Source organism: Erinaceus europaeus, chromosome 6 (genome assembly GCF_950295315.1).
Source record: "Erinaceus europaeus chromosome 6, mEriEur2.1, whole genome shotgun sequence".
NCBI lineage: Eukaryota > Metazoa > Chordata > Mammalia > Eulipotyphla > Erinaceidae > Erinaceus > Erinaceus europaeus.
In genome coordinates, this window is record NC_080167.1 from 17,518,846 (window position 1) to 17,531,153 (window position 12,308).

The following is a 12,308-nucleotide window of genomic DNA, read 5'->3' on the forward strand; positions in this document are numbered from 1 at the left end:
ATTTGCAGACCAACTGGCCAATGAGATGGACACCCTCACAGAGGCTGTTTTCATGGGCCAGACAGAGGTCAGAAGTCACAGCTGTGGTGTCCTCTGCCTTGGCTGCTTGTTGTGACATGGTTGTCACTGGCCTATCCCCCCCCCCCCAGAGCTCAGGCATGTGCACAGGCCCACTGTTTGTCCCTATGGGGACTCCACGTCAGGGGAAGCCACATGGGGGCACACGGAAACTTCCAGAACCCAGGCGGGCATGATCATGATGGAAAGCCTGAGAAGTAGCAATGACATGGGGGGGATGGGCTGGGAAGAGGGGAGCCCTCAAATAAACACCCCCCAAAAGGAACCAACACTGTGTTTTTGAAGACCAGGCTTAATGCAGGGAAAAAACAAAAACAAGAACTCAAGGTGAGCACACTGTCAGCATCTGGGAGTCGGACTGAGTCCCCTAGTCCCCTGTATAGCTCTCCTCCCCCACCAATCCCCACTACCCTGAGTCTCAGCTGGGGTGGGGGTGGTCAGAGCCATTTCCACTTCCTGGCACTGGGGAGATGAGTCCCTTGTGCTCGAGGGAGCCTCCAGGTTGGCCCAGTGGGGTCCTGAGGAGAGTGCAGACCTTCTCCTGTGGGCATCTGGGGAGCAAGTGAATACAGAGGGGCTTAAGTTCTGGGAAGAAGGGAGCCAGGCGGTGTCACACTGGGCTAAACTCACATAGTACTAAGCACAAGGACCCACACAAGGATCCAAGTTTGAGCCCCCAGCTCCCCACCTACAGGAGAGTCAAGCAGGTCTGCAGGTGTCTATCATTCCCTCTCCCTATCTTCCCTTCCTCTCTCAATTTCTCTCTGTCCTATCCAATAAAATGGAAAATTTGGCCATCAGGAGCACTGGATCCGTAGCGCTGGTAATGAGCCCTAGTGATAACCCTGAAGACAAAAAAAAGAAAAGTCCTGGAAAGAGCACCCCCACTTCTGTTTTCTAAGATTGTGGCTGTTCCCCAGTGACCCCATTTCTGTGCCCCTCCTCCCAAGCTGATGAAGGCCTGTCTCACCTGAGAATCCAGGTGAATTGAGTCAGTTCCAGACTGTTCCAGATAGCCAAATCCCTGGTTGTGTCAGTGTGATGTGCTTCCCCAGTTGATCTGGAAAAGGGATGTCTGTGCAGATGACAAGAGGCCCCTGGTTTCCTAGGTCCCAGCAAACAGAGGGAGCTGTGTCACCCTCACCGCTCCCTCCCCACCAGATTCTAGAAAAGATTTCTGCTCTCCAGTCCCTGCACCTACAGCTCACCCACCCCTACCCCACCCCAATCTGAGAGGCTAACTCTATCTTCACACATGCCGGAGTGGTGCTCTGCTTCTCTTTCTCTCTCTATCTCCCGAATAAATTAATTCATGAATTTTGAAATGCCACCTCCTTCAGGCAGCCTTCCTTGCTTGCACACCCCAGCAGTCACTGTTTCCGCTGTCCCTCATCCTTCTGGGCTACAGAGTCGTATGGATTACCTGGCTCAGCTCACAGGTTTGCCTCCATAGTGTGTCACCCCCCCCCCCCGCAGTGTGGCTCCTGGCTGGTTGTGGGGCCTGGGGTTAAGGGCAGAATGTGTGTGGGGACTTGATCAAGCCTGACCCACAAACATGCCTGAGGGTGGTGATCTCGCCTGAGGGTGGTGATCTCGGTGTGGAGGCCAGAGGGAGACAGCAGTGACACCCCCCCAATGACCCTGAGACAGCCTCTTCAGACCCCTGCTGTTTTCTTTAAAAAATTTTTTTTTAATTGGACAGGACAGAGAGAAATTGAGAGGGGAGGGGGAGATAAAGAGGAAGTGAAACACCTGCAGGTGGGGAGCAGGGGCTCGAACTCTGGTTCTTGCACATGGTAACCAGGTGTGTCACCACTTTCCCACCCCCAATTTTTTCAAAGCTATCAGCAGGCAGACTCTGCCTGGGTGGAGGGGGTGGGTTGAGTTTGGGTCCTTAGGGGTGGCCTGGGGAGCCTGAGGTGGCAGCCGCTGTGGACCATGCAGGGACCCACTGTCAGTCACCTGAGGAAAGGACAGCAAGTTCCCTTCACCCCTGGGAGGAGGGAGAGAGGGAGACAGACAGGAGCCTCTTGCCAGAAAGATTGAGAAAGATTGCTTGGAAGAATGTGGGGACCCGTGTGTGGGGGGGGGCAATTCCAGGCACTGTCCATAAGGACACCTCTTCTCCCAGAGCTCCCAGAGCTCGGTGTGCTCTCGGGCCTGAGGGCTTGAGAATAAGAAGCAGAGACTGGGCGGTGACACCCCTGGCTGCATGAAGACTGGGGTTCAAGACCCACGCTTCTCACCTGCAGGGGGAGCTTTGAGAGTGGTGAGGCAGTGTTGTCTGCGTCTGTCTCTCCCCCTTCTCTATCAGTTTCTGAAAGAAAGAGAAAGAAGGAGCGAAGAAAGAGAGGAAGGAAAAAAGGAAGAAGGAGGAGTGAATGGATGGAAGAAATGGAGCACAGAGATTGGGGACCCTGGGGGGGGACTGCTCTCAGAAGAGGCGGGCGGGAAGCAATCTCACTGGAATAGTGCGTTGCTTTGCCACCTGCATGACCCAAGTTTGAGCACGCATTGCACTGAAGAAAACTGTTCTCTTTCTCTCTCTCCTCTGTTTCTGTATCTGTATCTGTCTTTAAAACGGGGGGAGGAGGAGGAAAGGGAGAGGAGGAGAAGGAAGGGGAGAGGAGCGGGAGGAAGAGGAGGAGGAAAGAAATGAAAGGAAGAAAGATGGGTCCTAAGAAGCAGGTCTGGACCACCTCCCCCCAACATTTCAACACCCCCCTCCCCACTTTTTAAGCTAAAGAACTTTCAAACACAACTTTCTAAAGACTTTCATTGGAGGACAAGCCCCCGAGGCCGGGCCTCCGGTGGCCAGGGGGTGCCACCCCAGGGTGTCCGGGGGCGGGGCGCAGCACCCCCTCGGGCGGGCGGGGCGGGGCAGGCGGGGCGGCGCCTGCAGGCGGCGGCGGCGAAGGTGCGGGCGGACGCAGCTCCCGGCTCGACCGCAGGGCTCCGGGCCCAGCGCGCTGGAGGGGCGCCCCGAGCAGCCGGGGGCCCGCTGCCCGTGCCCCCCAACCATGGTGGGCCAGCTGCATCTGCAGGGCATGGAGGAGAGCCTCAAGGAGCGCGGCCGGGAGGGCCTACTGGACAGCCCCGACTCGGGGCTGCCCCCCAGCCCCAGCCCTAGCCCCCCATTCTACTCGCTGGCACCGGGACCCCTGGACGCCCGCGCGGGGGGGACCCCCGGTGATCCTCCCGGACCCGGCGAGGCCCGAGCGGTAAGCCACGGGGTGGAGGGCAAGGGCAGCACCCCCAGGCCAGGAACCTCAGCCAGAGGGGCCCCCCATCTCCACCCTGAGCCTCGAGGGTGCCTGGGCGCTATGACCCCCACCCCCCAGCCCCCAAGAAGGTGCTCTGAGCGTGGCCCTAGGGCGCAGCGCTGGGACTGTCCCAGGTCCTCCCCACCCGGTTGCTGTGCCCTGTTTACTGTCCCCGGGCTGCCACCAGCACGTTGCTTCTTTTTTTTTTTTTTTTTTTTCTCTTTTCCCCCAAACCCAGACAGGAACCAGGCTCCTGCGACATGCGGGCTGTTGACGTGGAGTCCAGGCTGGCGGCCCTGAAGCCGGTTGGCACCCGGGTCGGGCACAGGGGACTGGCGTCTTTTGCCAGACTCAGGGGGCCCTTGGGCGCACCCTGACTTGGCACCTGGACCTGCTCTGGGCACCGTCGGTGGCCCCGCAGGTCACAGGAAGTAGGGACTGGAGCAAGTGACAAGTTGAAAAAGCAACCCCCCCCCTCAGGGTGACAACAGTTACCTGGTCCCTGTCCTGCTGGAGTGGGTACCTCCCCGCGGTGAAGTCTCCCTGTCCCGCCCCCCTTGGGGAAGGAAAGGTCCCCTCCCTTCCAGCCTCAGGTCGTGAGTTTGCTTTCAATCTCCGTTTTGCTCTTGAATCTAGAGGAATCTTTGGGGGGAGGGGATCTCCCTTGTACACATACACCCCCATACACATCTTCCTGGGACCCAGATGGGGAGCCCCAGAGGGCCAGGATTTGCAAAAACCTCCCAGGTGGTGTCAGCAGATTCTAACTCAGAGCTCAGCTCCAGAGCCACAGAGACCAAGTACATGGGGGAGAATCTGAACTTCAGTGTCTTGCAGGGGGCTGGGGGTGGGGCACAGTTAAGGACTCGCAGGGGTGCGTGGAGGGGATGGAGAGGACGGGTAACTGTTGGAAGTGGCTGACTTGCCCACAGACCTGTCTGAGAACCACAGATCTGTCTGAGAACCCGCATGGCCGCTCCCTCTAGGACAAGCCCCGGGGGACAGGAGACCAGCCTCCCTGTTTATTCTGGGGTGACTCGCATCCTCCTAAGAGAGTTTTCTGGGTCCTCTCTGCCAACCAGGCCAACAGGGGTCAGAGCAGTGTGCCGATCCTCCATCTTAGTCAGTCTCCTTTTGCTTTTATTTATTCCTTCTCCTAAATTTGCTAACGAGATACCAGTGAGAGCCATTTCCTCCCACAGGGGGAACCTGGCATTTAGGGAGCCCTGGCTGGTGCTGGAACTGCCCTCAAGGCACCTTTCTCACACCAACATCCTTAATCCTCACAACAGTCCAGGGAAAGACAGATGCTGGTCACTCTGTGGTCCAGAGGGGAAGTGGAGGCATAGGAGAAGGGTGTGTGTGTGTGTGAGAGAGAGAGAGGGGGGACTCTGGGTGCTGGGTCTCTACTCTTAAACCTCTTAGATTTTGTTCCGTTAAATTTTTTTTTTAATTTATTAACAAGAAAGATAGAAGGAGAGAGAGAAAGAGAACCAGATATCACTCTGGTACATGTGCTGCCAGGGACTGAACTCTCCTCTTAAGAGACCATTGCTTTATCCATTGTTCCACCTCCTGGACCACTTTTTTTCCCCCCTTTTCTTCTTCTTCCTCTTTTTTAGAATAGGTCTCCTAGTTTTTCTTTATTATTATCATCATCATTATCATCTTTATGTATTGGATAGAGACATCCAGAAATCAAGAGGAAAGAGGGTGATAGAGAGACAGAGAGACACCCGCAGAACTACCCCCTGCAGGTGGGGAGCAGGGGCTAAAACCCAGGTCCTGGTGCATTGTAATGTGTGCTTTCCACCAGGTGTGCCACCACCCGGCCCCCAATAGGTCTCCTAGTTTTTAACTAATAGTAAGTTATCTAATCCCCCCCTTTATTCAATAGAACAGAGAAAAACTGAGAAAGGAGAGAGGAAGAGACAGAGAGACATTTGCAGACCTGCTTCACCACTAGTGAAGCTTTTCCCCTTGCAGGTGGGGAGTAGAAATTTGAACCCAGGTCCTTACACATGGCAACATGTGTGCTTAACCAGGTGCACCACCACCTAGCACCCTGGACTTTGCTTTTTTTTTTTTTCCCTGTGTAGCCACACATTAAACTACTTAGTTGTGTGTGTGTGTGTGTGTGTGTGTGTGTGTGTGTGTGTGTGTGTGAGAGAGAGAGAGAGAGAGAGAGAGAGAGAGGGAGAGGGAGAGGTGGGAGGGGAGAGGGATAGAAAGAGAAGTGGTGGACACAGGTCACTTTGCCCTGGTGCCACCTCTCTGTGCTCCCCTGACCTACCTCTTTTCTGGGGGTCAGAGGGGAACCTCAGCTCCATTATCAGCTGCTAATTGGTAGTTAGCGACACAGCCCCACCAGGTGACAAGGACAGAGAGGTGGCTTGCCCTTCACAGATGAAGTGGCACATCTGCTCTGGTGGGTCTCAGGGCACAAGAAAGCCCAGGGTTTCAAAGGCCCAGGAAGAGGCTGGTGGTACGCAGGAAGACCTTCCTTTTGAAACCCTATTCCCAGCACTGCCTTTCAGGTTAGTGATGGCTACTGTGTCGCTCCATTCATTGATTGATGACATAGTGGTGGCAGGGATGGAACTCAGGGCCTCCTCACTGACTGCCTCCCCAGCCCTTTTTTTTTTTTTTTTGCCTCCAGGGTTATTGCCGGTGCTACACATCCACTGCTCCTGGTGGCTGTCTTTTCCATTTTATTGGATAAGACAGAGAAATTGAGAAGGGAGTGGAGAGAGACACTTTCAGACCTGATTCTCTACTTGTGAAGCATCCCCCTGCAGGTGGGGAGTAGGGGCTTGAACCCAGATCCTTGCGCAGGTCCTTGAGCTTAGTACTTTGTATGCTTAACCAGATGTGTCACCACCCAGCCCCTACAGCCCAGTTTTTATTTCATTTTCTGAGCAGTGCTGTGCCAGGCTGCCTCAGTGGCAGCACCCCAAGTGTTCTGGCCACAGCTGAGGCTCTGCCTCCCGGCTTCCGTCACCCCACCTGCTCCCATCTCTGCTCAGAGCTGAGCGCTTGTCCTCTGGGTGCATGGGACAGCTTCTCATGGCTCCCCAGAGCCAGCATCCCAAAGGAGCTGGATGTCAGACTGAGTGTTTACACACCTTTTTAAAAGGTTCCCAGGGCTGCTCACCTCTTAGGACTGTGGTAGCACCCTGGAACTTGGCATTCTCCTCACCTCATTGGTGATGGAGAAACGGGGTGGGGGGAGAATAGAAAGAATGGACAGAGAGATGGGTGGGTCAATAGGTGGACCCAGGAGTGAATGAGTGACTGGATGAATGAATAGAAAGATGGACAGATGAATGAATGATGGATGGGGTGGATGGGTAGATGGATGAGAAATGGGTGGGTGGATGGAAAAAAAAATGGATGGACTGATAGATGCATGAACAGATGGATGGATAGATGAAGGGGTGGATGAAGAGATGATGGATGGCCAGATGGACAGATGGGCTGAAGAGACAAGTTATGTCCAGTCCCTGGCAGGTTCCTGAGCAGGGAAGGTGCCCGGGTGATAGAATGCCAGCTGTGTGCCCTACATCGGGGTTCACATGACTTTCACCCCCTTTACAGGAGTCCTGCAGGCATCTGTCCCTGTGCCAGGGTCCCAGCAAAGCACCTCAGCCAGTTCTGGAGGTCAAAAGTCTAAGGCCTCGATGTCCCCAGGGTTTCTTGCTCGGGGGTCTAGGGGGCCCCTCAGCTTCCGTGGCGGCCAGTGGTGCTCAGAACTGTGCAGACACACATTCACAGCTCTGTCCTGTCTCCTTGGGTGGCTTGGAGCCCAGTGCTTCTTCTCACAAAGACCCCAATCTGGGGAGTCAAGGTCCGGCCATCTGGCTCACAGCTGTGCTCCTGAGGTCCATGCTGGTCCCCTGACACTCGAGGTCCCCCCCCCATCATGCCCATTTTGGATAAGGGTGACGAGCCTTGAGAAGCCTCTGACGCTTGGTCCCTCCCAGGGTCCCTTTCCTCGTGGTGAGGGTCCAGGGCTGCGAGCTCCTGTGGGTGTTTGACCTCAAGACAGGGAGGGCCTTGCTCCTTCTGGAGAAACTCCCAGTATCCTTGCTGAGGCTGTCATTCCCTTGATGGGGGTTCCCCGTTCCATAACCTGCACTAAACTTCCTCCCCCCACCCCCAGCTGCCACTGTGCCTCCTCTGGCCCTCCCTCTGCGTACTTGTGGGATGGCCAGGGGCGTCTCCTCACCCTGCGCTGGGCCATGCCCTGTGGCTGCCAGCAAGAACTACCAGCCGGGTATTCCTACTCCAGCCACCGTTGTTGATCCTGGGGTCTACTCTGGGGGGTGGGGATCAGGGTGAGGTGGGCATTACTCCCTGGGTCCTGCCCCCTGCTTGCCCAGGGCACCCTAAACAGGAAGGGGCCCCTCTTCCCCCTAGGAAGAGTGGAGGCAGCACCAGTGGAGTCACCCCCCAAGAGGAGATGGTATCTGGAGGGGACCCCTGTGGCCTGCGGCCCCCCTCCCTACATGCCCCCCAGGGGCACCCATGGCACCCACGAGGGTCACAGCCCTATTCTGCCATTAGTAGAGGGAGACCAGGGCACCTGGGTGGGGATCTTGGGATGGGGCACCCCACTTGGTTGAGGGAAGTGGAGTCTGAAGTCCCCATGGCTCTAGGGGAGCAGGTGCCCTGGGATTGGGACCACCTGCTGCCCACCACCAGTGGGCTCCCTGAGGGACCTGCCCGTTGTTGGGGTGCCTTCTTTCTATAAGTCCTGTGGGTGGTGGCATGGCCTCTGGGGGTGCTGCCCCTGTCCTGTCTGCATCCCACTGGAGGTGAAATGAGCCGCCTGCTTTCACCCCTTGCTCTACCCTGGGCCCACGGGGCTGTCCTGCCCCCCCCCACACACTGGCATCTCCCCCAATGGGCCTGGCGGCTGTCAGGAAGCAGGGGTTAGCCAGCTTGTCCCTTCCATGTCACCCTGAAAGCTTGCTGGGGAGTCATCATGGAGGTGGGGCAATGTCTTCATTCTAGGCCCCTCCAGAGGGGCACCCAGGACCACCCAGCCTGTGCCTCTCAGACTGAGGTGCCCCTTTCTGGCTAGGTGTTTGGGGTGACTGAAGCCAGTTATAGACTATTACCCCCTCTTGAAGAATGGGGCTTCAGGAAATAGCAGGCAGGCAAGGGAGCTAGCCCTGCCACCACCTGGAGGGGTGCTGTGGCAATGGGAGAAACTCTAGGGCTGCAGAGCGAAGTTTCTCTCCAGCTGAGGGAAAAAGTGGCCCAGTGAGACAATGGCCCAGCAGTGAGACAATGTGAACTCCAGGTGCCCATCCTGCAAAAAGGAAGGAAGGAAAGGTGAGGTGTATAGTAGGTGCTCAGCAAACAGCCACCAGCATTTGGGAAGTGCCAGGCCAGGAGAAAGGTCCACCTTCGTGTGGTCACAGGGCTTTGTAGCCAGCATCCAAGAATCTTCTGGAAAAGGAGGCCCTGACATAAGACCACTGCGTGCCTGCTCTGTGGCTGGCACTGTCCAGTGAGCCCCATGCTTAGTGCTCCCCAGCCTAAGGCGGTGAGAGATGGTGCTCCCACTGCCCCATTTCAGACAGGGGTGCCACTGGGATGGTCCCCGAGTATCAGGGCCCTCAGTGACATCCCCTGGGCCTTGTCAGGAACCGAGCTGGCTCACCTGCTAGAGCGTACTTGTTACCATGCATGGAGCCCTGTTTCTGTCCTTTTAAAAAATTATTATTATTATTTTCCAGAGCACTGCTCAGCTCTGGCTTATGGAGGTGCGAGGGGTTGAACCTGGGACTTTGGAGCCTCAGACATGAAGAGTCTCTTTTCAGAACCATGATGCTATCTACCCTACTATTTTTTTTTAATTGCCACCAGCTGGGGCTCAGTGCCGGCACAGCCACCACTGGCAGCAATTTTTAACAATATTTATTCCCTTTTGTTGCCCTTGTTGTTTTATTGTTGTAGTTATTATTGTTGTTGTTATTGATGCCATTGTTGGATAGGACAGAGAGAAATGGAGAGAGGAGGGGAAGACGGGGGCGGGGGGAGAAAGATAGACACCTGCAGACCTGCTTCACCGCCTGTGGAGCGACTCCCCTGCAGGTGGGGAGCTGGGGGCTCGAACTGGGATCCTTACGCCGGTCCGTGCATTTTGTGCCACATGCACTTAACCCGCTGTGCTACTGCCCGACTCCCGGTAGCACCTATTTTTTTCCTTCTTCCTTTCTATCTGACTGAACAGGACAGAGAAATTGAGAGGGGTGGGGGAGACACACACACAGAGACCCACCTGCTGACCCACCGCTCCTCGTGCAGTGTTCCCCCCCCCCATAGGTGGAGAGCCAGGGAACAGTCTGTGAGGGCCAGGGAGCCAAGGCCTCCCATATGACTCCGAGTCCTCTCCTGCAGCCCCCACCACTGCCCCCCACAACCCCAGGGGGGCTGGAGACTCGGCCCCGGATGCTGCCCGTGGCCTTTGGGGAGAGGATAGAGGTGGACCCCACGCCCGCACACAGGATCTGGTGAGGATGGGGCTGCCGGGTCGGGGCAGGGGCCGGCCGCCTGGGGACCAGGCTGCCAGGAGGTGGGGTCTGGGGCCCAGGGTGTCTGGTCCACATCCACGAGGCTTGGGGTAGACTTGTGTCCCCCAGCCAGCCACGGAGCTCCCTGTCCTGGGTTCGGACAAGGTTGCAGAGATGAACTTGTGCACTTGTGAGCTTTTGTCTTCCCAAAGAGCACCGGTTTTCAGCTTTTTTTTTCCCCCACAATGGGGACACCAGTCTGGTCAGCAGAGGCCTGCCCAGTGAGGTTGGACGGGTGCCCTGCCTCTGTAGGGGGCCTCTGCCTCCAGTCAGGCTGGTCCTGGGGAGGCCGGGGGCAGGGGGGAGGGAGGAGCCAGGCAGGTGGGGTCCCATGGGCACGGGGCAAAGGCCTGAGCTTCGGGGGAGGGATGGGGAGATGACACCCTGTGACACCACTGCACACGTGCAGAGGCTGAGGAAGAGCAGGGAGCCTGGGCCAAGGAGGATGAGGATAGGCTGGCAAGCTGGGAGCACGCCTATTTACTTATTTATTATCACTGTGGCTAGTGCTGGGGCGGCCATTTTTTCCTTATTATTTTTTTCCTTTATTTGATGGGAGAAATTGAGAGGGGAGAGAGGGACCAGGTGGTGGCACACCTGATTAAGCCACCTGTTACGATGCAAAAGGACCTGGGTTCAAGGCACTGGTCCCTACCTGCTGGGGGGGGGGTTGGAAGCTTCACGAGCAGTGAAACAGTGCTGCGGGTCTCTCTATTTTTTATTGTTTTATTATTTATTAATGAGAGGAAAAGGAGGAGAAAGAACCAGCTATCACTCTGGTACATGTGCTACCAGAAATTGAACTCAGGACCTCTCCAGCACCTTATCCACTGTGCCACCTCCTGGACCACATCTCTCTCTGTCTCTCTATCCCTCTTTCCCTCTCAATTTCTCTGTCCTATAAAAGAAAATAAATCTTAAAAAAAGAGATAGAGGGAGAGTGGCACCTGAAGGCTTTTTTCACTGCTCATAAAGCTATAAAGCTTCCCTCTGCACTGCAGACCAGAAGCTTGAGTAGTAAGGCAGTTTTGAAACTTGGCTTCATAGATGTATTGGATAGACACTGAGAGAAATCAAGAGGGAGGGGAGACAGAGAGGGAGAAGTGAAAGAGGCCAGCAGATCTGCTTCATCACTCATGAAGCTTCCCCCTGCAGGTGGGGAGCAGGGGTTCAAGGTCCTTCTGCTTGGCAACCTGTGAGCTCAACCAGGGGTGCCATCACTCAGCTCTTCTACAATTTTTTAGGGGGCTAGTGTTTCGTGTTTTCAGTCTGCCTATTTGGCATTCAGATGAGAGGGAGAGAGAGAGGACAGCAAGAGCTTCCTCTGGTGTGGCCGCACCTCCTGTGCGTCACAAGGGTCCAAACTAGGTGCAAGGCCAGGTGGGCACCCCACCCCTTGAACTGACTCTGGCTTAGGACGGCTGAGCGGGGAGCCCCGGTGCCCTCTGAGCCTCCCCTGCCCTCCCCAGCTGCAACTCGGAGGTGAGGTACGCCTCGGAACAGCACTTCCGGGACAAGGTGTTCTACACGCCGGTGCCCACGGTCACGGCCTACAGCGAGACCATCCTGGCAGCCCCCGGAGGCTCATGGCGGCGCTACCGCAGCCAGCTGACCCTGGAGCCTAGGCCCCGCGCCCGCCTCTTCCGCAGCACCACCATCATCTTCCCCAAGCACGCCCGAAGCTCTTTCCGGACCACCCTGCACTGCAGCCTGGGCCGGGCCCCCCGCCGCTATGCTGCCAGCGTGCAGCTGCAGCCCCGTGTGCCCCCTGGCGCTCCCCAGCCCTAGCGGACCACCCCCGCGGCTCGGGGCTGCAGGACAGACCCCGGGGGCTTGGCTTCGCCCGGAACCCAGAAAGCTGGCGCCCCAGAATGTTCCACAGCGGTGGGAGAAGCCCAGGCTGAGGTGGACGAGGACCAGATGCTGCCACCCACCTGAGTCCCGGGCTAGACTCCAGGGTTCCTGCCCAGCTGTGGGGGTGCAGGGCATCTGCTCCTGCTCAGGCTCCCCTTACCCTCATGGAGGCCCCACAGTAACAAGGGCTAGCGGTCACATGTGTGGGTGCCAAAGGGGGAACAGGGCAGCAGGGCTCCTGAGGAGAGGACAGGCCAGGATGCTGGGGGTGGGAGGGTCAGGGTGCCTGCACGCCCCATCTGGACGGGCATCCTGCAACCAGCAAGGCTCCAATAGGTGGGGAGCAGACCGGCACATTCAGGGGAGCACATTCTCTGGGGCCCGAGCTCCCTTATGGGGTGCAGAGGCAGCTCTGAGCCCACGCCCAGGACGCGTCTGTCTGCCTATCAGTCTGCACAGATGAGATTCCATTAGCACAGAAATAACTTAACAAACAGCCCCATTCCCCGAATAAAATGTGCAACCCAGA

The 12,308-nt window shown here is 56.8% G+C and overlaps 1 protein-coding gene across 1 annotated transcript; it reads left to right on the forward strand.

Moving 5' to 3' along the window:
- The first annotated feature begins 2,966 nt into the window (after positions 1-2,966).
- Positions 2,967-12,308, forward strand: RFLNA (refilin A). Its single transcript, XM_016184930.2, has 3 exons — positions 2,967-3,299; positions 9,753-9,865; positions 11,395-12,308. Exons 1-3 carry the CDS (start codon positions 3,099-3,101, stop codon positions 11,711-11,713), a joined length of 633 nt encoding a protein of 210 aa, XP_016040416.1. The 5' UTR covers positions 2,967-3,098; the 3' UTR covers positions 11,714-12,308.

Excerpts from the sequence above, each read along its gene's own strand:
- RFLNA (XM_016184930.2), top strand. The coding sequence starts at position 3,099 with ATGGTGGGCCAGCTGCATCTGCAGGGCATGGAGGAGAGCCTCAAGGAG. Across the intron at positions 3,300-9,752 it reads GACCCGGCGAGGCCCGAGCG|CCCCCACCACTGCCCCCCAC; the intron begins GTAAGCCACGGG and ends CCTCTCCTGCAG. Across the intron at positions 9,866-11,394 it reads ACGCCCGCACACAGGATCTG|CTGCAACTCGGAGGTGAGGT; the intron begins GTGAGGATGGGG and ends TGCCCTCCCCAG.